Source organism: Corylus avellana, chromosome ca1, assembly GCF_901000735.1.
Source record: "Corylus avellana chromosome ca1, CavTom2PMs-1.0".
NCBI classification, from domain to species: domain Eukaryota; kingdom Viridiplantae; phylum Streptophyta; class Magnoliopsida; order Fagales; family Betulaceae; genus Corylus; species Corylus avellana.
The window spans coordinates 25,038,400-25,062,808 of NC_081541.1; the positions used below are offsets into that span (position 1 = coordinate 25,038,400).

The 24,409-nt window shown below is 37.8% G+C and overlaps 1 protein-coding gene across 1 annotated transcript in view; it reads left to right on the plus strand.

The window, feature by feature from the left end:
* Nucleotides 1-269: 269 nt before the first annotated feature.
* LOC132180791 (membralin-like protein At1g60995) overlaps nucleotides 270-24,409 on the plus strand; it is a 29,512-nt gene continuing 5,372 nt past the window's right edge. The window contains exons 1-8 of the mRNA XM_059593741.1: nucleotides 270-511; nucleotides 4,796-4,858; nucleotides 5,660-6,097; nucleotides 7,071-7,152; nucleotides 10,485-10,546; nucleotides 10,669-10,763; nucleotides 11,323-11,402; nucleotides 12,109-12,192. Of these exons, the coding sequence (XP_059449724.1) occupies nucleotides 359-511; nucleotides 4,796-4,858; nucleotides 5,660-6,097; nucleotides 7,071-7,152; nucleotides 10,485-10,546; nucleotides 10,669-10,763; nucleotides 11,323-11,402; nucleotides 12,109-12,192 (1,057 nt within the window). The 5' untranslated portion in view covers nucleotides 270-358. The remainder of the gene's footprint in view (nucleotides 512-4,795; nucleotides 4,859-5,659; nucleotides 6,098-7,070; nucleotides 7,153-10,484; nucleotides 10,547-10,668; nucleotides 10,764-11,322; nucleotides 11,403-12,108; nucleotides 12,193-24,409) is intronic.

Sequence of the window (24,409 nt, forward strand, 5' to 3'; positions counted from 1 at the left end):
TAATTTTTTTTTTAAATTTATAAGAACATTTTTGTCTTACTAAGAAATATATAGAAACATTTTTATCTTTTTACTAATATTATAAGATAATATTAATAATATTTTGGTAGTTTGAAAATATTGTCCCAAGACATTATCGCAAGTAAAAAGTAATAATTTTCTCTTTTCTCGATAGACATGAAACAATTTCTAATGCGATCTTACTATACGTCATGAGTAAAAGGTAAAAACAGTGACGTTTTCATCTCCCCCATTTAAGAAAGTCAAAGCAAGAGGTCTGCAAATTCTCACTTTCTCGGGAAAATCCCATGTTTTCCCACGTTTCATCGCTAAGATAGAGAGAGAGAGAGAGAGAGGGATGGATCCGGAGCAGACGTTCATACGCGTGCAAGAGAGGTTCTCGCAGATGCTGAGGCCCAAAGTGAGAGCTGCTTTGGAGTACTTTTACCTTTTCGTCGCCATCACCCTGTTCTCCATTCTCGTTGTTATGCACGCCAATTACGTTCAGCAGGTACGTCGTTTGGACATGCTAAGCGATTCAAAAATTCGATTTATGCTTTTATTCGATTGCGCTGAGGGCGTCGGATTTTCAATTCAGCAATTGCTTTCTTGTCAATTTTCAATTCATGGTTAATTTTTTGATGTGGAATAAACTACTGTCAGGTATTTAATCTACTAGGGATTAGTTCTCTAGTTTTTAGATGATCATTTTGGCTTCCGTGGGTAGAAATGATTAGGGAAAGTGAAAGAGAGATAAATGGAAAAAGAAGATAGGTTTCTATGGACTATATCATTGTGGTTTCCTTCTTATGTTTGCCATAAGTAGTACTAGTTGCTCTTGCACGGGTGTCCATTAACGAGTGGGCTTGGAGTGTTAGTAGGTAAGCGCATTACTGTTTCATCCCAACATTATGAGAAGTAAAAGGGGATTTGACGACAATTTCTACTGTAACAGGCAACTTATGAGTTCATTTATCCATTAGGTGCGAATAGGAATTGGAGAGGGTGCTAATATTAGTGCCATCAATGAGGGCTGGAATAAAATGTATGGTGTGGATCGAGAATTGTAGGATTTTATCATTCAGATTAGAAGTTTTATAACAGCTATGAGTCCCATACAATGGTATGGAGAATTAGTGCCTCTAATGGGGGGTTTGAGCAAACTATATTGTGTGGGATGCAAAATTGTATGATTTTATTGACACATCGGAAAGTGAAGTTGCATATTGGGCAGGTGAGTTGTGAAGGTGTTGGATTAGGTGGGTGGATTGTGATGGTATTGCATTGAATGCTAAGTCCTACATTAGCTCTTTAATAGGTGAAATTGGGCTATATAAATGATTATGCAGGGTTCCAATTGTAACATACTAGTCTTTTTACGGTATAGTGCAGATGTAACTAGTACTTCCTTGGATCGTGCATTTTACTTTTTTAGAGTGGAAGTTTAACAGCTATGAATCCATAAATGGGTAGTGAAAAATGAATTTGATGGTTTTAAATATTGCCTCTTGTGGTGCCTTTGGAGGGAAATGAATGATAGAAATTTTGAGGACCGCAAAAGGACATTGGTGGAGCTTGAGTCCTTATTCTATACACTTTTTCTTTGGACAGCTACTTTTATTTCTCCCCTGGTGCTCAGTTATCATGATTTTATTGTTCTTTTTTCTCCTTCTAGCTAACTAGGTGTTTTCTCTTGTATACTTCATGTATACATGGGGCATTTTACGCTTTTAATGATATTTTGATTACTTATAAAAAAGAAATATCATGCTCGAAGCTTGCTTTTACTCTAGATGACCCTTCAGCTACTTTTGAGAAGTGGGACTGACTTGTAGGAATAGCAAGTTATGCTTTGTGCAACTATTTGAAATCATGAGCAAGTTCTACTAGCTTCTTATTGTTTGGCCACTTATTCACACATGTATGAGTCTAATTTGTAATCAGTAGCCCAAAAAATGGAGAAGAATATAATTAGAAAAATGACATCAGTAGTGTTCCAACGGCTTAGGTTTCAAGCACAGTGTGATGGGGGTGTTATTTTACTGTTTTCATTAGATTTGCAAAGCATTTTGCTAATGCTTTTTAGAATGTGCTTTTTCTTTTTGGTTTTTGATGTAGTTTTGAGTGTTTTGTGAGCGTTTTTTGTGCTTGTTTGTTAATGCTTTTGTTTTTTTTGCTAAAAAGCAAATAGCAGTCCTAAAATGCATTAGCAAATGAGACCTAAGTAATTCAAGTTCTGCCGTTTCTGGTTGCTTGGATTTTTATGTCAGAATTATGCATTCTTTTGTAACTTCACGGTAATGGACTTATCAACATTATCTAGATAATGTTATAGAAATTGGATTCTTTTTCCAGCTGTTGGTTTTTTTGAGAAATGACAGTCATAGATTGTTGTAATTATTTGGCCAAGTTTCTATCAGATTGTTTTCATTATCTTTTTAATAGTCAAACATGTTTCTAGATGGCATAATAATATAGGCTTTGTTTGTAAATGCTTTTTCATTCTTCCCTTTGTTTTTTGTAAAAACAAAAGACGTTAACAAATAATCCAAAACATAAAACACTCGAAACTAATTTCACCTTTATGTCATATTAGAACACTTCAAACAAAAAGCTAAAAACTCCTTTTAAAAAGCATTAACAAACAGAGCCATAGCGGCTGGTGGTCAAGTTAAAAGCTTTATTTTTATGCTCTGGGCAGTCTACCATCTTATTTTCTTGATTTTTCCTTTTTTGATTGTAATTTTTGAGTTTCTTTTGTTACAACTGTTCTCGTTTTTCTAATTTCTTAATGATTTGTGTTTCTCTTTTGCTTCATGATTGATGTTTCTCTTGTATACTCCACATGTAGGGCTATAAATCAACAAGCTACTTGTGAACTCGCTTGGGCTTGGTTTGGTTAAGCTCGACTTGATTATTAAATGGCTATTCATGAACTCGAAACTAGACTCGATTATTAAACGATACATTTTTTTTTTTTTATAAGTAAAACAAATCAATACTTAAAACGATACATTTATTAAACGATACATGTTCGTATAAGACTCGGTTCAACTCGAATAATGTTTGTTAACATGCTTGTATAAGATTTGACTCGTACATATTTATTAATATGTACATATATATTAATATATATGTAAAAAATTTCTTTAAAATTTGAACAAAATTTTAGTTCCATATTTATCTCTCAGGTAACATCCACGTCCACCTCCCAATATATCCCATCAATAAAAACAAGGAAAATGGAAGTTTCACTTCGTGTCATTAGAATAGGCCCATATATTCTTCTACTCTTCTACAAATCCCATACTCAAACCTTCCATTAGACAACTAAATCAAACCAAACTGAACTAAATCTCTCTCTCTCTCTTAATCTCATATTAGATGTCTACCTCACCAGCTGTATGTACGGAGATCCCACTAAATAGGTAATCTTTTGTACTCTATTGAGTACTTCAAATAGTGAGCTTTTATCCATCTATCAACCTAATTAGTCAAGGGCAACCACATAAAGCAGGATCAAACAATCTCAGCCGTCCAAACTAGGGAAACGGTTTCACATCACAATCTATCCTCACACACTGGACGAAAACAGAAACATTTTAATTTTTCTCCTAATTATAGTTTATTGCTCAAGTGGAAGGAGAATCGTGACAATTGAAGGGAAACAATGTTCACATGACAAACATCTTAGCAAGGGCCCCACAATTAGCCGATTTGACTTTCTGGTCACAAGAAGAACATCCGAGATTGCTCTAGCTTTCAGAAGAAACCATTTACTTCTACTTTTGCCACTTTGTTTTCTCTTCATCCTTTCTTGATTCATTCCTTTCTTCAAAGAAAACCATGGCATCGGGAGAGCCAACCCTTGCTGCATTCCTTGATGTGTTCTTTTACCGAATGGCATCTTGCAAGGTGTTCTCCTTTGTACGCTAAGAGGGACTTCGAAAGAAGCTGTACAGGTGGAGAGAAACGTTAATAAGAATTAAGGTAGTCCTTGATGATGCGGATGAGAAGCAATGTGCTGGCTATTCACCATAGAAGCTTTGCAACGTTGAAATCACAAAATACACGTTGTTTCTCTTTCTCTCACAATCCCATTAGCCGAGCCGAGCTGAGTGGTCGATAAGGCGCTTGGCTGGGCTAATGAACGAGCTTGAGCTTGCACAAGGTTTTCCCCTTGGCGAGCCTAGCCGAGCTAGGGTTCCTAAGCTCATTACGAGTTGAAGCTCTTCTATGGTGCAAACGAGCTGAGCTCGCATAGGCACTAATCACCCAAGCTCGGCTTGTTTACAGGCCTATCCACGTGTACTTAGGTTATGCCCCTTTGGGCCTTTTTATGATATTGAATTACTTATGTTAAAATAAATAAATAAATAAATAAATAAATGTTAGCTGAGGAAGGCTGGTTAACTTAGGCTGGTAAAGTTAACTCTTGATTGCACTTTGGTTGGTAACCAATACAATATCTGAATTGGAAATGAAAGTTAAATACATGCCCATTTCAAGAAACATTGGAAGAGGCATGGAAGAACAGATCCTTGTTCCCTTAAGTAGTAACTGTTGTTTTCATCATTAACGTTGTCTTTTCCACAGTTTCATTGTTGGCAGTTGATGTATTTCATATAAGGTAGTGATTCAGTCATAATAATGGCTGGTTGATTACAAAATTCCAAACATTACTTCCCTTTGTTTAAGTTTGTGTATTTACCAAATTAAGGCATCTTGGTTTATTTCATAGTGCTCTAACTAAAATCTGTGTTTTTTTTTTTTTTTTTTTTTTTTGCATTTGAAGCCTGGCTGTTCAAGTGAGCTCTCTAGAGTTGAAATAACAGAAGCCCAGCTTATCCAAATTAAGGTAATATGTTGTCTAGTACTTTTGATAAATTAGCTCTGTTTGTATGTTTTTGCAACTACTTCATTGTGGCAAGTTACTAAGTGGGCTTGACATCATTGTGCTGGCTTCCTTTGGGATTGGGGATTTCACAGATTGACACCTAAATACTGAATTTAACTTTTTTTTTTAATCATCCTGCAATTGCTTCCTGGTATTTTCACTCTTTCTGCTGTGCCTTGTCTGGCTACCAGATCATATCCTTTCTCCATCTGCAGCTAGTAGTTTTTGATTACCAAAAGGGTTTGGCAACATGTCCTTAGGCATCTTAGTTTTATTAATTCTTAATTTTATTCCCTTTTTTTTGTCGAGGGAAATAGGAAAAAGATTATGGTGCAACTTTTTCATCATGGCATGTCAATTTGTTTGCTTTGGTATTTATGTAGCTCTGATTTGGTTCAGAAAGTTCTATGTCCATAATGTATTTAAGGTTTTTTTTTCCTCTTCTTTATGGGGCATTGCCTATTGTTGTGCTGAAACTTCTTACAGCATTTTGTTAGTACCAACTAGTTACAAGTTGAGTACAATGCATATTAATTGGATTGTTGTATCCGGGCCAGATTTCTGGGCCTCATATTCAGTTTTGTTTTTGGTCACTCATATTTTTTACTCTAGAACTTAAATCTATCACTTTTTTTTTTTTTTTCTGAGATCTATGGAGATGAAATTGTGAGATTCACTGTGCGTTAGACATATGCTATTGGTTTTATTTCTTAAGTTAAGCAAACTGTCATGTTTAAGTAACAATTGTGACGTTTGGTGTAGATAACTAGTGCAGGGTTGTGGTCACAGAATGAGTCTGAATCTAATGCGATAGACTTCCCTAATATGGTAACTGCGAAGGAGAAATTAGAAGGTGCAAATGTGGATGGAGAAGGATTGACATTTTTGGCTGCGAAGTTTTGGCTAAATTGGATTGGTTCTGGAGCTAGAAGGGACAAACTAGCATGGAAGTTCTGGAAGACTGACAATGAACTTCTTGAGCAGCAAGCAGAACTGTCAGTGAGCAGTCAAAGCCCTAAGCAAACAGTAGATGATGCAGCCACGAAAATTGATAAAGAGGAACGACGTAGTAGTTTCCCTGTATCTGCTAGAGAGACATTTAAAGCAGCAATATTTCACTTCGGCAAAAAGTGGTACAAGCGTCTACTATTCATTTGGAGACATGCAATGCAGGTCATTAGAAGTTTCTGGAAACTGTGGGTGAGTAAATCAATAAAATGTTCTTGTGTTGTGCTAGACATAGTATTCAATACAATAGCCCCATTTTTTAATTACCAAATTATGGAAATAGCTAGTGTCATTCTGATTTCTGCTTGCTTTACTTGTAGTGATGTTAATTCCCCTTCGGTCTTGATCGGCACTTTTTTGCCTTGCATTTCCTTTTTCTTTCTTGTGATTATGGGTTTCCTTCATGAGCATGTGTTTTGTTACAGTTGTCTGCCTGGGTGCTTTGTAGATACTATTGATTCTGGAACTTAATGATACTATCATTTTGATGCCTTTTTATTCTGTGAATGTATGTTACATTATTTGTTTTTATATCTTTTTCAGATCAATTTTAGTTATTTATTGATGATATACTGGAAGAAGACATGGGGCTAGAATTTGGTCATGCAGATGCTTGTGGCATGAGCCTAAGTCTCCCCTAGATTTCTTGTTTTGGCAAATCTAATATGTCTACATATAAGTATCTACCTTGGCAATAGAAAAGAAAATTGTGTAAATATTGGGTGGGTCAGGATGAAAGGGGGGGTAGGGGGGGTGATCAGGTTAAAAGTTGTGCTCATGTCTATTATGTCATCTTATTAAATTTATTTATTTATTTTTTCTTAATTCTTGTCTTTATTTGATTTTCAATACATGCTCTATATTATTCTCCTGCATACTCTATTCTTGGAGTGTGATGAACTCTTAACAGATGGGGTTTTAATTTTTCTTCTTGTCTGCAAGCAGGACTGATTGGTACCTTCAGTATTTGATGCATTTCTTGCTCAATTACTCTCGCCCACCTCTATCTTTCTCACATGTTTTTCCATCCATGTTTTCTGAAAATATTTTAATTTCTAAATGGTTTATGTGGAGAAACCTAGAGTCTGTACCATAGTTGGTCATTACTTGATTTCTTGTATCAAGGCCTAATCTCTCTTTGCTGAATTTTACTTTTTAATTGTAGAATCTTGCAGGAATACATTTAAATATTGACATTCCCAAGTGGTTGCATATACTTCATTTGGACCGGCTTAATTCATATGCAGGTAAGTGCCAATCTTTTTAGTTCTGCTTGTTCACTATTATCAGGTTGCAGAGCTGTAGTGGTTATGAATAAATTGAAATCACTTAGGTCAAGTGATGAAGAATTTTCTTTTCTTAGAATTGCTTTTGTCCTCACTTGGCTTGATGTGAGTCCTCTTTTCATACTTGCTGACCTAGAGTATGTAATTCTAGAATGCTAGTTTACTATTTTGGTACTCAATCTTGCTTCAGCTTCTAGGTTGTCAAATATTGACAAAATATAAACGGGAGAAAATCCATGAAATGAGTGTATTTTGGTCATCTTCCTAGTTAGGTCATTGTTATTATTTTTGCTAGCTGCATTGTTTAGGGCTGGAAAGAGCGGCTTTGGGTGGGTCAGGTGAATAATTATCATTAACCTATATATCGACCTTGTGACATTATGTGCTGAATGCGCATACTGACCCAAACCTGATTGTTTGAGTGGGGCCCAACCAATTGCCAGGCCCTTTGGAGATAAAAAAAAATCAAGTGGCTATTTTACTTTTTTTGTTTTGGGGAGGGAGGGGTGGGTCATATGTTAATGTCTGGGATAATTTTATTGCTAAGCATTGAGGAGGTATTGAACCACCTTGTTTTTCTTATCTTAATAAAATCTTAATTAAAAGTAGGTTATTTCTTTCATGCTCCCAATATTGTTCAATCGCTCCAACCTGTAATATTAGGGCACCATTTTTTTTCTTCTTTTTGTATTATTTAATCAAATGTACATTATAAAATTTCAAACTATTGCATGAATCCATCGCTTATGTCTATGAGCCAGAAGAAATGATCTGATTAAATTCCAGATCTGGCATTGAACCCAGAAATGATGTCTCTAAGAGCCCGATTTTTTTTTCTCTGATTTCAATAATATTTTTGGTCGAGAAGAAAAATAAAATAAACCTAAGATGGATTAGCTCTGGGCCTAATGGTGTTGCCTATGTCATTGATGTCCATGGTGGGGAGATGATTGCATTTAATTTAATGTAGCAGATGCTTAGGTAAAAAAGGAAAAGGAAAAAGAAGGGCACAAAATGCATAAGAAAAATAAAGCTAACCTAAGAGAAGAAGTCAGTTTTTGGACTAAAAGTCCTGTCTTGGTCATCCAGTGTCTATGGTAGAGAGATGGCTGCATTCAATTTTGGATGTCAGGTCCTTGTTTATGTACATTTTCCGAGATGTCTTTTTCTTCTTACTGAGATTTTCTTTCTAAAAGCACAACAGAGAATTGTCAAGGGTATTCGTAGTTTTATATGTATTTGATATGGATACTGCAGGATATGGCTGGGTAGGTATTAGATAGATATCCATAAGTTAAAAGTGTTAGCCTTGGGGTTAAAGGCGCTGTTTTGGCCACTGGTGTACATAGTAGAGAGATGATTGCATTTAATTTTGCATATTGGTTGCTTATTTATGTATCTTTGCTACACATTTTTTTTCTTCTTATTGAGATCCTCTTAGGTTTCTTCTATGAAGCATAAATACATGGAAATATCAATCATTTTTATATCTGATACATATCGTATATAGAATACGGTGAGACAAGGCAGAATATGGAGTGCTCGTGTAGGTTTTTATTTGCCATTTGAGAGAGAGCATGACGACATGCTTGGTAGGAAAGAGATAGGGACTTAAGGGTTTCTTTTCCAGTGGGGACGGGTGTTTTGTTAAAAAAATAGTGAGGCCATACTTTAAAATTAGTTACTCTCATTTGATTGAGGATTTGCCTAGCACGTGGCTTACAGCAGGTTTAGTTTTTTTTTTGCTCGGTTTGCTTCTTGTGACCAAGTGAAGGTAGCCCAAAGTTGTTGTTGCCAAGAGTGAAAAAGAAAATTATTCTTTGCTTCAAAACTAATTTTTTTATTTATGCATATGTTATGCCCTTTAGTGTTTTTTTTTTTTTTTTTTAATTTTTTTTTAATTTTTTATATATTAAAAAATTAGCAATAAGGCATATTCAAAAGTACTTATTTATACACTGTGCATTGTGTCCGAATCATCTATCCCATATTTGTGGAGGTGGTTCCTAGGGTTTCTTTTGATTCTTTTAGATTTATTTTTTTTATCTATTGTTGTCTGGCATTTGTGAATTTTGTGTGCTGAGATAAGCCATTATCTTTGGTGTTCAGGCAACCAGAAGAAATAAGGCCATGAGCTTTTCTTTTTTCTTTGGATTTTAAGAATTGCCTTAAGGGTACCCATGTATTCCCCATTTACGCAGACCCCTCACACGTTAGAGTCAATCAAGCTCCTCAAAAGCTCTGTTATGCCTCAGAAGACTAAAAGTCAGATGTTCCTCATAGTTTCTAGTATTGTAGAATGTCTTCTTATTGTGTATTTGTTATAAGAAGCTGGGAGAACTCAATAAAAGGCTTTCCCCCTTAATTAATCAATATGGAAATGGTATGGGGAATTAGGGCAAAACATGAGTGGTTATCTTAAATTTTGGAAAATTTGAATTATTTAGTCATTGTCAGAAAGTCATTATGAAAGGCTAAATGGGCAATGTAAGACTTTGTTAGCACTATTTAGTAAAAGAATCATGGGAAAAGTCTACATACCCTCTTTAAACTGCCACTCAATTTAACAATGTCCCCCTCCCTCTTTTCCCCCCAAAAAAAAACTCCAATTGAGATATTTTTTCCAAACTTGGCTTTGTCGATGTCTGCGATAGCCGAAAATACCCATAATAAAATAAAAATTAAAGAGAAAAAAAAAAGCAAAACTATTTAAAAAATAAAGGTAAAACCAGGGTGTAGGTTTAAATTTTTCATTTTCTTTCATAAAAAGAAAAAAAAATAAAAAAAATAAGTGTTTTTTTTGTTGAATTTTATTTTAAGCGTTTGTCTTATTGAAAAAATTTAGGATTATTTTTTTGTCTTTGCTGGCCTTGGGGATATTGTCAATTTCTTGGTAGTTTAGGGGGACGTTGTATGCTCAATTGAAAGTTTAAGGATTGGAGGAACATTGTCAATTAGGTGGTAAAGAGTGTATGTGGACTTTTTCCCAAAAATCATATTCTTAACATATCAAAGATCTGCGTGTGTGTGTGTGTATATATATATATATATATATATATATGTATGTATCTCTGTGTGTACATATATTCTTAAACTATTGCTTTTATAGACCTGTGACAATCTGGCAAAAGAAAAAAAAAAAAAAAAAAAAAAAAGAAAAAAGGGCAGGCAATCATATAATTAGGATGGAAGAATTCATGAGCTGACCAGGATAGTTTCACCTGTTCTTCTAATTTCCCTAGTTGTACCATATATTTCTTGTTTTCTGATCATGGTTTTTGCATCTGTTTCAGTGCAATGGCTTGAGAATAGATGCAAAGCCTTTGAACCAACTTATATATACACTATGGAAAAGGTGATTGTTCACCTTATTTGTTTGTTCCTTGCAATTTATGAAATTTTTCTGCATATACTCTGATTCCGTATTTCTGCTTATACTTTGTTATTTCCAATGTTCTAATAGTGCTTGTCCTGCAGGGATATTTCTTGCTACCTGAAGGAGCTAAGTCTCGCCATAATATTCGTACTGTTAACATTAGCATATCAGCTCGGCATTCCTGTTTTGGAAACAGGTTATATCTTCCAAACATAACTTAACCATTGTCGGGGTGGTTTGAATTGAGCTTGGAAGTGACAATTTTTCTGAAGAACCTATTTTTTCAATAATTTTCTTTGTTAAGTCCGAGTTTTTAATTCTTATTTGGATATCTATTTTGAAATTTTAATCTTTGTGGTACTTATCAAAAAGAAAGATTTAATTTAATTTTTTTGTGGAATCCAAGTGTCTGTAGTTCAAAACCTAGAGTACAGATTAAGAACATCTGTGGTTTAGAGTTTATTTGTTTGTTGACAAGCTAGACTCACTGAAAACAATTGTGTCAATGCCTTTTTTTGGAAGATGATGTCCTAACATTCTTCTAGGCATAATACGAGGTTTATAACTAGATTTGTGCTTGGTTGAGACAATTAAAAGCTTAACACTGGCATTTGCATCATCATTTTGGTTAAACTTCATCATATTTTTAACATTTTTGTCAAACTGTTGTTGTACTTTAGAATTTGAGTTATATGTGTATACGTATAGGAGCTATGTACTAGAATGTAACTGAATGGATATTTTCTTATTGCCAGGTGGCAGCAACTCCTCATAAACAGAATTGTCGGATATGATACTATTTTGATGAATAGTTTATTGACTTCTCCTGGTCAAGGTAGCATCTGATTCTTTGGGTGCATCACATTACATGTTTATATGTTAAATCTCAGTCACTCTCACACTGTTAGACTATCTTCTTGTTATTCTCTTTCTTGTTTAATTATTATTTTCTGTCATTATTGCATTGACATGTATAAACAGATGTCAATTTGTCACACATTATGATCTAGTCTATGATCCTCTTGTTGTGGTACAAAAATCAATTTTCCATTGCTATATGATTTTATTAAGGCAATACTTTTCAGTCCCATTTGTTTATGAATAACATCTCTCATTGAATCAATATCTGGTTGTTTTGTCTTTCTTTCTATGTCCTCTTTGCACATGTTCGAATCATAATGCTTCTGTTAAATGGCCTTCTTTTGGTATTTAACCGAACTTGTGTGTGGTTCTAGCAGTTCTATACATCCGTTGACCCATGCTAGCTGTTTTGTTTCCTTCTAAATGTCTCTAATTTTCATGTGGCTGAAGTGAAGCGTGGTTGACTTTTTTTTTTTTTTAATTGTATATTCTGATGTAAATCAATGCTAACTCTAGAATCGACCTTTTGATGGTCAGTTGGACATGATCCATCTGTGTTGAATTATCATAGCATTAATATGAAGCATGGATTGAGCCAGTCAGTGTGTTTTTTTGCATGGTTAGTTTGATTTAGTTGATGGTTTTATTTTGTCTAAGCATCTTTTGGTACTTCATTGCAGGGTATCTTTATAATTATCAAACAAAGGAGTTTTATAATCTTAGTTATGCACAAGTACCCCCAGAAGGTCCTGCAAGATTTGGAGGTTTGTTGACTGGCGCCTTCTATCTGCATTCATGCAATGTTTTCTTACATTGAGTTTGCAACATCCAGTTGTGCAATGTCATGAGTTTTGCTTTGTGTAAATAATAATAAGAGTATTGATCTAGGGGAAGTCATGCGTATATTGTCCATGCATCAAATTAGGAGGCATATAGGATGATTAATGTATTAACCAACTAAAACCTTGATTACCTTGACTGTCAACTATGGATTATTTGAAACTGAGGGCAGGGTGCTAGCACCTGCAGCAGTGTGTGTCAGATATTACCATAGGCTGAGTTATATAAGGTTTGTAAACCATGAGTGTTGCTGAATCTGACTTGTCATGAGCTATTATTTGGTAGTTATTCTTATTATTTGTTGTATATGCTAAAAAGGGTAATCTTGGGTCATGGAGTACACTTTGAATAACGTTGAAAAATTTATTTCTTTTCATAATAGTAGCGTAAATCTCTCCAAGTATAGCAGGCTGCGTCTACTTGGACTCGCATGTGTAGGTCAAAGTGGTTTGGTTTGACTCTCAACCCAGTTTCAGGGGATGTCCATATATTAACTCCTTTGAATATCTCCAAATAGAAATGAGTTGGCTAGTTGGATTTGGCTTGGGCAATATTTATCGTCTGTGATCTTACTTTGACCTGCATTTGCTTCATTGCCAGGTTTACCCCAAGGTTTTCGTCTTAAGTAATAGAACTCAGGAACTTGTGTGGGAGGGTAGAGGATTTTCTCAACAGGAGAGTTAAATCATTCATCTTTTGATGAGTAAGATAATCATTCAAGTCACTGAAATAATTCTACATCAGTTTTTATTTTAGAAAAAATGCCAAACTTGGTTTGAATGATGTTATCATTTGGTCAATTTACCACCATTCTGTCCACAGATTTTTACTATTCATTACCATTATAAAAGCATGTAAATGGCTGAAAGAAACTATATTTCCGTTACTTGTGTGTTCTTTTGTCACTTTGCCACCATCATTATTATTGTTATCTTACTAATGTTGTTCACTCTTTTAATTTTTTCTTTAATTTTGTCCTTATGCATGCTTAGATCCTATGCTACATGGATACTTCACTCATTTTGATGTGTCTGCGTAGCACGATTCTCCAAATCATTTACAGTCCAGGGTGCTCTTGAGATGGTTTTTTAGGGTGTGTTAAATGTTCATGGCTATTGAAAATGCTATTTTCAGATAGCCCGAAGAAACTTTCCTTTTGAAAAGAAATAAATTAGTGAGACCTTATAAAGATTTAGGCAAAGAAACATCAGGAAAATTTATAATCATAATTTGGTTATGGGCAAATTAAGCTCTTAGGAGTGTAATATCTTAGATGGTGTCCATGATTCTTCATGTTTACTCCTTTTTGTGTTTTTTTGGGGGGCTGTGGGGAGAGGAGGGTGGGTTGGGGGTTACCATTAGAGAGGAAGCCAACTTACATAGGATAGTTTTAGGTAAACCTGTCTACAGGCACTTGTGGTGGTAGGCTTTAGGATAGGAGAAGTTATAATTTTAGGATTTGTTATGGTGAGAGAATTGATATAGGGTTTATATAAATTTAAAGTTTGAAAATGTTGTTTTCCTATTGGCTGAAAGTTGCAGAATTTTTTTTTTTTTTTGATAAGTAATGATGCATTAAAGAGCGCAGAGGGGCACCACCCAAGTACACAGGAAGTATACAAGAGAACAATTAAGTTGAAGAGAAAGAAGAGAACATAAAAAGAAAGCTAGGGAAATTGATCACTAGGGGGGCAAGCCAGCCTACTGTCCAAGTAAAGAGCGTGTACAAAAAGAAATGAACAAGGTCCTCAAGGTTCTTCGACAAATCCTCGAAGCATCTAGCGTTCCTTTCCTTCCATAAGCACCACATAAGACAGAGGGGAGCCATCTTCCACACTACCGTACTTCAGGATTTACCACCCGACCACCAACTATCAAACATCTCCTTGACGCTTCGAGGCATAACCCAACAGATGTTGATCGAGAGAAAATAACATCCCACAAAAAGCGCGCAACCTCACAGTGAAGAAAGAGATGATCCAGATGATCCATAGACTCCCCTTCCAATTCACACATACAACATCGATTAATCACAAGAATACCTCTCTTCCGAACATTATCCAAGGTAAGAAATTTCCCAAGGGCGGCCGACCAAGCAAAAAACGCCACTCTTGAAGGAACTTTGGTGCGCCAAATACTTTTCTAAGGGAAATGGTTGGACTCTTTAAGGATAAGCTTACTATAAAAGGAGTGAACCTCAAACTTCCCTTTTCTAGATGGGATCCACCACATCCGGTCCTCTCCTTCCCCACGCAACGAGAGCGAATACAAGAGCGAGAAAAGGGAGGCTAAGGCCATCTCCTCCCAATCCTGAATTCTTCGAATAAAGGTAACATTCCAATGAACCATACCATTTATGCTCTCCCTGATATCCGCAATTGAAGCGGCCTCATTGCTAGCAATATTGAAAAGGCCGGGAAAAGCATCCTTGAGGGACATCTCACCGCACCAAATATCCTCCAAAAATTTGACTTTCAGCCCCAAGCCAGGATCAAATCTAAAATGACAGTGAAACGACTTCCAACCCCTACAAATGTGTTTCCATAACCCCACCCCATGCGAACCGCGAGGAACTTTAGAGCGCCAACCGCCCCAAAACACCCCATACTTTGCCACTAAAATCCTTCTCCACCAAGCCTCTTCCTCATTGGCAAATCTCCACAACCATTTCTCCAAAAGAGCTTGATTAAACAACCGCAAACTCCGAATCCCTAGACCATTCTCAGAAATCGGAGTATAAACCTCGTGCCAACTGACCAAGTGAATCTTAGGCTCGTCATTGAGCCCCTCCCATAAAAAATCCCGTTGAATCTTCTCAATGCGATTCGCCACAGAGGCGGGGATAGGGAAGAGAGACAAAAAATATGTAGGAAAGTTGGATAAGGTGCTCTTGATGAGGGTGAGCCTAGCTCCCTTGGACAAATACGAACGTTTCCTTCTTGCAATCTTCTCCAACATGTCTTCCCAAATAGCCAAAAGCTTGAAAGAAGCCCCTAGAGGAAGACCCAGATACTTCAAAGGCAAAAAGCTGGTGCCACATCCCAGAATGCCAGCCAACTCACCCTCACCCGTGCCTCCGACAGGGACCAAAACAAATTTGGCCCGATTAACTTTCAGCCCAGAGACAGCCTCAAAGCCGATAAGAAGGACTTTAATAAATCTAATTTGGTCAAGGGCAGTCCCACAAAAAACCAACGTATCATCAGCAAAAAAGAGGTGGGAAACAACAACCCGATCAGACTCACCGGCTCCCACATAAAAACCATTGATGAAACCCCTATTGATAGAAACATTAATCATTCTGCTGAACGCCTCCATAACCAAGATGAACAAAAAAGGCGAGAGAGGATCGCCTTGTCTCACCCCACGCGAACTCTCAAAGAAACCGGATGGAGAACCATTGATCAAAACCGAGAACCGCGCAGACGAGATACAATGCTCAATCAATAAGCACCATTTCTCACCAAGGCCACACCTTCTTAGCAAGTAGAGTAAAAACTTCCAATTCATGTGGTCATAAGCCTTTTTCATGTCCAACTTGCACAAGAGACCGGGATCCCCAGATCTGATTCGGCTGTCAAGGCATTCATTGGCAATAAGAACCGAATCCAAAATATGTCTGCCTTTGACGAAAGCATTCTGCGGATTGAAGATGACCTGATCCATAACTCTCCTCATTCTATTGGCTAAGTCCTTAGCAATGATCTTATAGGTACCCCCCACAAGGCTGATTGGACGAAAGTCCTTCAGATCGGAAGCCCCATGAGTCTTCGAAATAAGAGCCAGAAACGTGGCGTTTAGACTTTTTTTCAAATTTACCTCTATCATGGAACTCCGCAAAAACAGCCATAATGTCCAATTTGATCACATCCCAACAATCCTGGAAGAAAGCCATAGAAAAACCATCCGGGCCTGGTGCCTTGTCCCTATCCATATTTTTAACCACCCCCACACCTCCCTTTCCTCGAAAGGAACTTCCAACTAGAGGACTCGTCAACATCCAACATGTCAAAGTGGAGATTATCCAACCTCGGTCTCCGGCTAAGAGTCTCCGAGAAGAGCGACTCATAAAAATGAGTAATGTGATTACTAATAGCCTCTTGATCAGAAGAAATAGTGCCATTAATCTTCAATGACTTGATGCAATTCTGTCTACGGTTGGCGTTAGTAATCCGATGGAAGAATTTCATACACTCATCCCCCTCTTTCAACCATCGGATTCTAGATTTTTGCCTCCAACTGATTTCTTCTTGAGGGAGGGAGGATTCTAACTCCCTAGCAAGCACCCTTTTCCTCTCAATCTCCTCAGAAGATAAACCCCTCTCTATTTCCGCCTTCTAAAGGGCTTTAAGATCATCCATACTGGCCTTAATACAAGCCTCCACATTGCCAAAATCTTGAGCATTCCATCTTTTAATGTCCCTTTTTAGAGCTTGCAGCTTCTTAGAAAGGATGAAACTCGGGGTACCATGAAAATGATACGAGGCCCACCAACTGCGAACTTTATCCACAAAGCCCTCCACTTTTAGCCACATATTCTCAAATTTGAAGGGTCTTTTGCCTCCCGAAAAAGGATTGCAATCCAGAATAATAGGGGCATGGTCGGAGCAAACCCGGAGCATCCTCTTTTGCCGCATATCCGGATGACGAACCTCCCAATCCGTTGCAGAAATTGAGTGCAGGAGATTCTATTCAGCAGCTAAGATGGTTCTTTTGGATGGCTTCAGGGACTGTTTATGCTTATCAGCTATGGGCAAACATATAGGGTTTTAGGGTTTTGATAGGTGAGGAGAAAGGCTTGATATGGGGTTACACAAGGGAGAAGAAAACAGAAAATTTTGTGCTGTTCAGGTGCTGTGACCAGTAAACATGAACTGTAATGCCCCTCCAAAATAAATGTGATATCTCACATAATCCATGTACTACTATTACCTCATGAATATCGTAGCGGAAATTGCTATATATATATATTTTATTAATTGAACTATATACTTAACAATAATCACCAGAGCACTAGTCCAGAACATACTCGCATTCAATCAATCATAATGTAAGGGATATAGTTTTAGTGGGCCTTCAAGTGTAATGGGCCCATTATAATGTGGGCCTTTTAGTATAATAGGTGTTGGGAGTTAGAATTGTGTAGCTGAATGTGGGTTGCATGAATATAAGCAGCTCAGTTCATTAGAGGTATGAAAATGACTTGAGTGTTTCAGTTGCTTCCATTTGGAGTGGCTTTCTCGAACAACCCATTTATCAATACAGTTTATATATCCATTTCATCATCATCTTTCCATTATTATCCTATATCTTTCATATTTCATATATAACATCTATACATCTTACAGATTATGAATCGAAGAATAGAAAAACCCTTAACAATTGGTATCAAAGCCTTCAATCTTACGATCCTACAATGGTATGGTACTACCAAGATGCAGATACACAAGCGCTTCCCAAATGTTATGGGCAGAATCCTTCGGCATCGATAGATTAGGATTTACTATTGAGAAAGGTGTTGGAGATGCTAGAAAAATTACAAGAAACTATGAATGAAAGGGCGGAAAACACACGCCAATTGGTGTGTAAATTGGACAAGTGTGTTGGGATTGCTCAAGAACTTGAAGAAGAAGCGAAAAAGGAGCAAATCATGCCAGCAAAAATGGCTTCTGGTATCCCAATGGTATCCATTGAAGAAGAAATTCAAGAAGAAGAACAGATTTTCATTGAAGTTGAGAGAGATTTATACCAGCTATGGTAATACAGAAAACGACACTCACCAACCGTTCGATGAAATTCCTCAACCAAGCCAAATGGAGTTAAGCATATTAGAATCTAATGGGGTGGAAATTGTTGGCATTCCTAAAGAAGCGCAAGAGGCAATGCAAAAAAAAAATGGCAAGCAATGGAAGAGTCAAAGATAGTTCCTAAAGAGGTCCAGAGCAAATAAATTGTTTGCATGCCTGAGAAAGAACGAGAACCAATCCAAGGAATTCTTTTAGACATGGAGAGGAATTATTGTGATGTAGAGAAGGTGTTTGATAAAAATCTAGAAAGAAAGTTGGATGATGGTGTCTTCTTTCAGTGGTGTTTTGATCCCGACAAGAATCCTTTCCTTCTTGAAGAAACCTTCTCCAATCTCTTGTCCAAGACGGTCAAGTACATGAAGTTCGAGAAGCTACAATTGGCTTATGAGAATGCAGAGAACAAGGCTCAGGAGGTGATTGTGATGTTACTAGTATCAATATGCATGCCCTTGGGTTAGTTCCAGACCGACACTGTCCTAGTCGACGTGTCGTATATGTTGGGCTCAAACGATGTCCTATGTGAAATCCGTGAAGGGCCAGAGAACATGTTTGATGAAATGTTGAAGCAAAAATTTAAGCTAGTGAGTATTTTTGTGCTGGCAAGCATGCACATGAAGCTGCATCTTCAAAAAAATTTTGTTGTCTTGAAGCACCTATGGCGTTGGAAATTCCTTGGTGGCGGCCACCGTGGGTGCTGAAAATTGGGGCAGAGGCTTGCAGCACCTTTCACGGAAGATGATGGAAAGCGTGGCCATTAGGGATGGAACCTGGCTGTGAGGCTAGAAGGTTGTAGAAACTTTGAATGTCTAAAAGAGGGGTGGCATTGCTAGGGGTAAGAGAAAGGGATGGTAAGGATGAAAGTCTTGTTATTGAAGGTGGAAGATGGGTTGTTCCTTGCCTTGGGCAGCATGGGGTTTAAAGAGAAAATGGAGGTCAGGTCAGTTGATAGTGCAACAGTCAAATATGGGGAAGAGGAAGACGCGTTGGATGATGTCTAGGAAATGTGCTGGGTCAAATTGAAAAGTTGAATTTCGCTGGATTCACACATTTTACATTGAGCAACAAGCGGCATATTTGGAAACAATAAATGTTAGTGTTGGGCACTGTGAACATCTGCAAGAGGTGCCATCATTCTCTGTTGGGCATTGTAAATCTATCTCACAAGGAGGAATTTTTGCTGCATATATTATAAGCCTTGAGCCTATAAATGACTTGGCATTAAATGGAAGTGGATGTGGCAGGTATAAATGTCAGAGGTGAGAAGGGAAAAAGCTGGGTGAGAAAAGAGGCATGGAGTATTGTGAACGTCAATTTGGGGGAAATGAAGCATCTTGGGGAGAGAAGCTTACACCACTTTAGCTTGGGTCTATAGTCAATCTAGAGAAGTGTGTGGGTTGCTTGACAATTAGCTTAGTGCTTTGGGAAGACAAACGTGCATATGGCAGTTTATGGATAAAGAGTGAAAATGCATAAATTCAATGCATGATCTTTAGACACCCTTTTATCCGAAGTGGCCATGTTTTTGGTTTGGTACAGGTGTTAGGCAGGAACGACTAAGGAGGTGCTCCAAAAAGGAAAAAAGTTGACTTACCTTAAGTGGTCTTCGAGAAGATCTTCACGTGCTAGATTAGAAATGATTAGAATTAGTGTGTTGAAACAAAAATATCGATTTTTTTTTGTCAACCGTACCTTGTGGTCAAAAATATTGATTACAAGCTACCCCCAACATTATTATTTCTTCTCCTTTTCCCCCTTCTTTTCCTTTTTAACTAAATTGGACAACTCCCATTAATTCACCCAATTATTTAACATAACTACTTCTAGACTAATGGTGACTTATATTTGACGTTTGTATCATTTGGTATCAGAGCCGAATACCATGTCATGAGTTGGAGTCATGGAGGGGGTGACCCATGGGATAGAGTGGGCTTGCTGTGGACCTTAGCTATAGGGCATTGTATTATATTACGATTCTAAGTGTCCCACATAACTTAAGTACAAACTTAACCATGTGTATATAAGTTATTGGGCACCCTCCCCTAAGCCGGTTTTGAAGGATGAATTCTACCCAAGATTTATATCATTTCATGTGGGACACTTAGAATGGTAACATATCACTATGTTTCCAAATCGAACGTCCACAACGGACCACTTTATCTGATAGGTCACTGCTTTCATTACTCAAACCCCATGACATGGAACTTGTCTTTGATGCCAAATGATGCAAACCTCCAGTATAACTCACCCAAGGGCTTATATACACGTGGTTAAGATTGTACATAAGCCATGTCCAATTCCATTAATCATCCAATTATTTACCAAGCTAACCGCTATATCTAATTTTATCTTCGGGAATTTTATTACTAACACTTAGTATTATTATTGCCATTTTTTCATCTTCTCATGTGGGATGCAACATCCTCCATTCCTTATAAAAATTATTCGAAATTTGCCTGAAGTGGTTCTTGCCTCGAGGAACCTTCTAAATCTTTTGGGGTAGATCCTTATGCTTGCTTGCTAGTAGGATGATATCTTCCCCCTCCTCCTTAAGAATCTCTACTACTATTCAATTATGCCTCGACAACTCAAGATCTATTCTATAAGATATCATAAATGTTGTCTTGCCATACTGTTGGGAAGGTCTACTCCTATGACCTTATGCTGATCTCTATCTTTGCTGCTAACTCACACCTAATTAACTTGTCAAACACAAGCCCTAGTCCTAGATCCTTGAAGCCAACTTCTCTGACCTAAGCATCGCCTGGTCTATTCCTTCAATCCTTAATCATACACCCAATTCCACATGATGCTAAAATCCAGGATTTTTTTTATATATATATATAAGTAATGCATATCATTAATAAGTGTAGATGGACGCAACCCTAGTACACAGTATGTATACAAAAGGTAACTCCCTTTAAGTATTAAAAGAAGCATAAAAATCCACAAAATCATAAAAAGTTAGAAAAGTGGGAAATGTTATATGCCACTGTCAATATAGAAAGCGAATTAACCAAGATGTTCTTAAGCTCTTCCATCGGCCTCTCACGATCTTCAAAGCACCTTCATTTTGCTCTCTCCAAATACTCCACATTTAGCATAAAGGGGGCATCCTCTGCTAAATTTAACGGCCACCCAACTGCCCTCCATGACAACTTAACTCAATTACCCTTCTAGGCATAACCCATTCTACACCGAAAAGGCGAAAAAAACACTCTCCAGAATTCTTTAGCCACTTCACAATGCAGAAAAAGATCAATGAATTCCTTGCTCCTTGTACATATAATTGTCACGGGGTTCTCTTACTAAACCTCGAGGGGCAAGTCTACAAGTTCCCTTTCAAGTCCCGCATCAGACTAGGTCTATATTTTCGTACCTCACATCACGCTAGGACCTCACTGAGACCCCTTTGTCCTATGCTCATTGACTCTGCCAACTTAGTATTGAAATTCCATCACCCATTCTGAGGGAAGAAATCCTCCTTGAAATTGAACTTCCGGTCCGTAACACCTCTAAACTTTCAAGACTCTTCGGTCCGTACACTTGACGTACTTGCAGGACCTCCTCAACTTCCCGGTTTACCACACTTGATCTTAACCTATCTTATTTACTTCCTAACTGCTGGAGCTCAATATATCACCTTCCTAACTCCTTAATGCCTATCTGGTGCACATTGAAATTCTAAGAAATTAATTTTTGATCCTACAATTACCCCCACTGAGTGATTTCGATGGGTTGGGACAAATCCCCCTTTCATAAGCATGCAAAAATATATGTGGGGTTCTAAGTCATAATATCATTACAACTAACCCCAAGTTTACCTAAGTTACATGCGCCCAAAATCATCAACGCAACTACATGTTGAAGTCCTAAAAAATCAAGTCAACTATGATTACATCAAAAAGTGGCACTAGATGCCATCTGACTGAACAGGCAATCACGTGAATCTACAACCTCAAGTCAACATAAGACTGGCGCAGTCTTCATGACTCAAACATCCACTCCTATTCCTATCCCTCGTTCCCTTTGAGGTGAGTATGTGTCAAGCTTCTCCGTGACTGTCTCACCCAGGGTAAGAACATACAACCTTACCCACATTGTCAGCCTTTGACTTTTTTCATTTGACACAGCTAGATATCTTGTGGTTGTCTTGGGGACATTCCCTATCGAAGTGACCTGATTGTCCACATAGTTAGCACCCTTTGGATCCTACTCTACAATCCCCAGTTTGGGATTTGTCACACTTCTAGAACTAGGGTATTGGCAGAAATGCGGGTAGTGGAACCAGGATCTTTGCTGATCTGATTTGCTATTATAGGCCACTCTCTTCATGGGTCCTTGATCTTCCTTTGGTTGTGATGCCTAGGGCACTTGCCTTGCCCTTGGTTGATCTGCATTATCACTGACTGGGTAGTTAAAAGTGGCTCTCCTTGCCGCATCGATAACAAACGCTCAAACCCCATCTGCATTGTTTCCAATGACACTTGCCAAACTAAGGGCATCGAGGTGTCTGCTTCTTTTTGAATTTTTGGCGCTTGTCGATCTGTGCTCCCTAGGGCAACAACTTCCCCTTCGGATGCGAAGCGTATTGTTGGCGGAACTCCTCCTCAAACTGGGTCCAAGTAATGGTTTCCTCACTTCCCAACTCTATCAATGAGAGTCCCGCTTGGTGCGCCACTAGTGTCTTTCTCTTCTCGAAAATTTGTAGGCAGCATGCTTGACCTTTTGCTTCGCCATGCAATCCCTAACCCTGAGCAACTCCTAAATGTTCGTGAGCCAACTCTATTCTTCCGTTGGGCTCGAGTTCCTGTCAAATGAAGGGTAGAGGTGCTCGTTGAATTTCTTAAAGGAACAACCCTTCTTATCTTGCCTTGAGTTCCTCCTCCTTGGACATTGGTCACTACTCCCACTAACTGGTTCGCCACTACCTCCAATGCCAGGGTGGCATCGAAGATATCTCGTCTTCTCATCCGACTGGGAAGGCCCTTTGCCACCCTCACTTTCCCCATTGCCTTGCTTTGGGTGCATCAACATCTCCTGGAATAAAGCGACCGTTAGTCTCATCCTAAGCAAATTTTCTCAAAATATTACTTGCAACCTATACCTTATTGCTAAACTCTCCTATCAAACCTGTCCCTTTCCTAAATAATTATAGCCTATGCTCTAGTATATATCTTACTCCTACGTCCTATTTCTAGCAAGATCATTTCCTAGGGATCCTCAGAGTTGATTTTCTCTAATACTACCTTGTAACGCCCCACCAAATTAAATGTGATATTTTGCATAATCCACGTGGCGCGCAACGGAAATTACTATAAATATATATGCTTGAAACTTAATTGAGCTATATACTTAATAATAATCACCAGAGCACTAATCCAGAATATACTCACATTCAATCATAACTTATGTACTTCATCTGTTCACAGTTTACATCCCACTCATCTTAACTATACTGTTGACAATTTTACAAAATTACATACGATCAAAAGTATTACTGCCATCTAACCAAAACCATGATCTCTAAATGATGTCCTGGCCTGGGTCCCAAAATGCAATGGCACTCCCTCCCACTTTACAGATCTAATTGCACTGCCTCCTTATTCTCGGCTGATCAATCAACCGAAAATCAAAGCACACTACTCAAACTCAAGTTACTACAATTGGTTTCTCCACCGTTTAGCCCCATGGCCACAAAATCCAGCAACACAAACAAGAAGAAAAGCAATTGAAAACAGTCCATTACCTTCCCCGTGCGACCACATGCCACTATGGCTAGCCCCAAATGCCCTGCTACAACTGAGCAGCCTCCCTGCTTCTTCCTCTCTATCTCTTCGATTTTCCCTCTCCAAATTGATTCTCTCTCTCCCTCTCTCTCTCTTGGTGGTTGCGGAAATGAAAGAGGTGGCGTGGGGGGGTTTCTGTTTTTTGTTCTAACAGGGGTGGGGGTGGGTTTCGGGTCCTTAACTTCGACGGGTGGGGGAGAAGATATTTCTCCCCTCCCCCCCTTCCCCCCACAAACACACCACAGCCAGACATGTGGCTGTAGATATTATTATTATTTATTTTTTTAACCATCTTACCAAGAAGCCCCTAATATTTTTTCTAAATTAAAAAATTACCCCCAACGTTATTATTTCTTCTCCTTCTCCCCCTTTTTTAAACTAAATTAGACAACTCCCATTAATTCACCCAATTATTTAACATAACTACAACTAAACTAACCAATCCCATTAATCGAGCAATTACTTACCAAACTAACCACTATTTCTAATTTTATCATCTATGATTTTATTACTAAAAAAATTATTATTATTGTTATTACCCTTTTCGC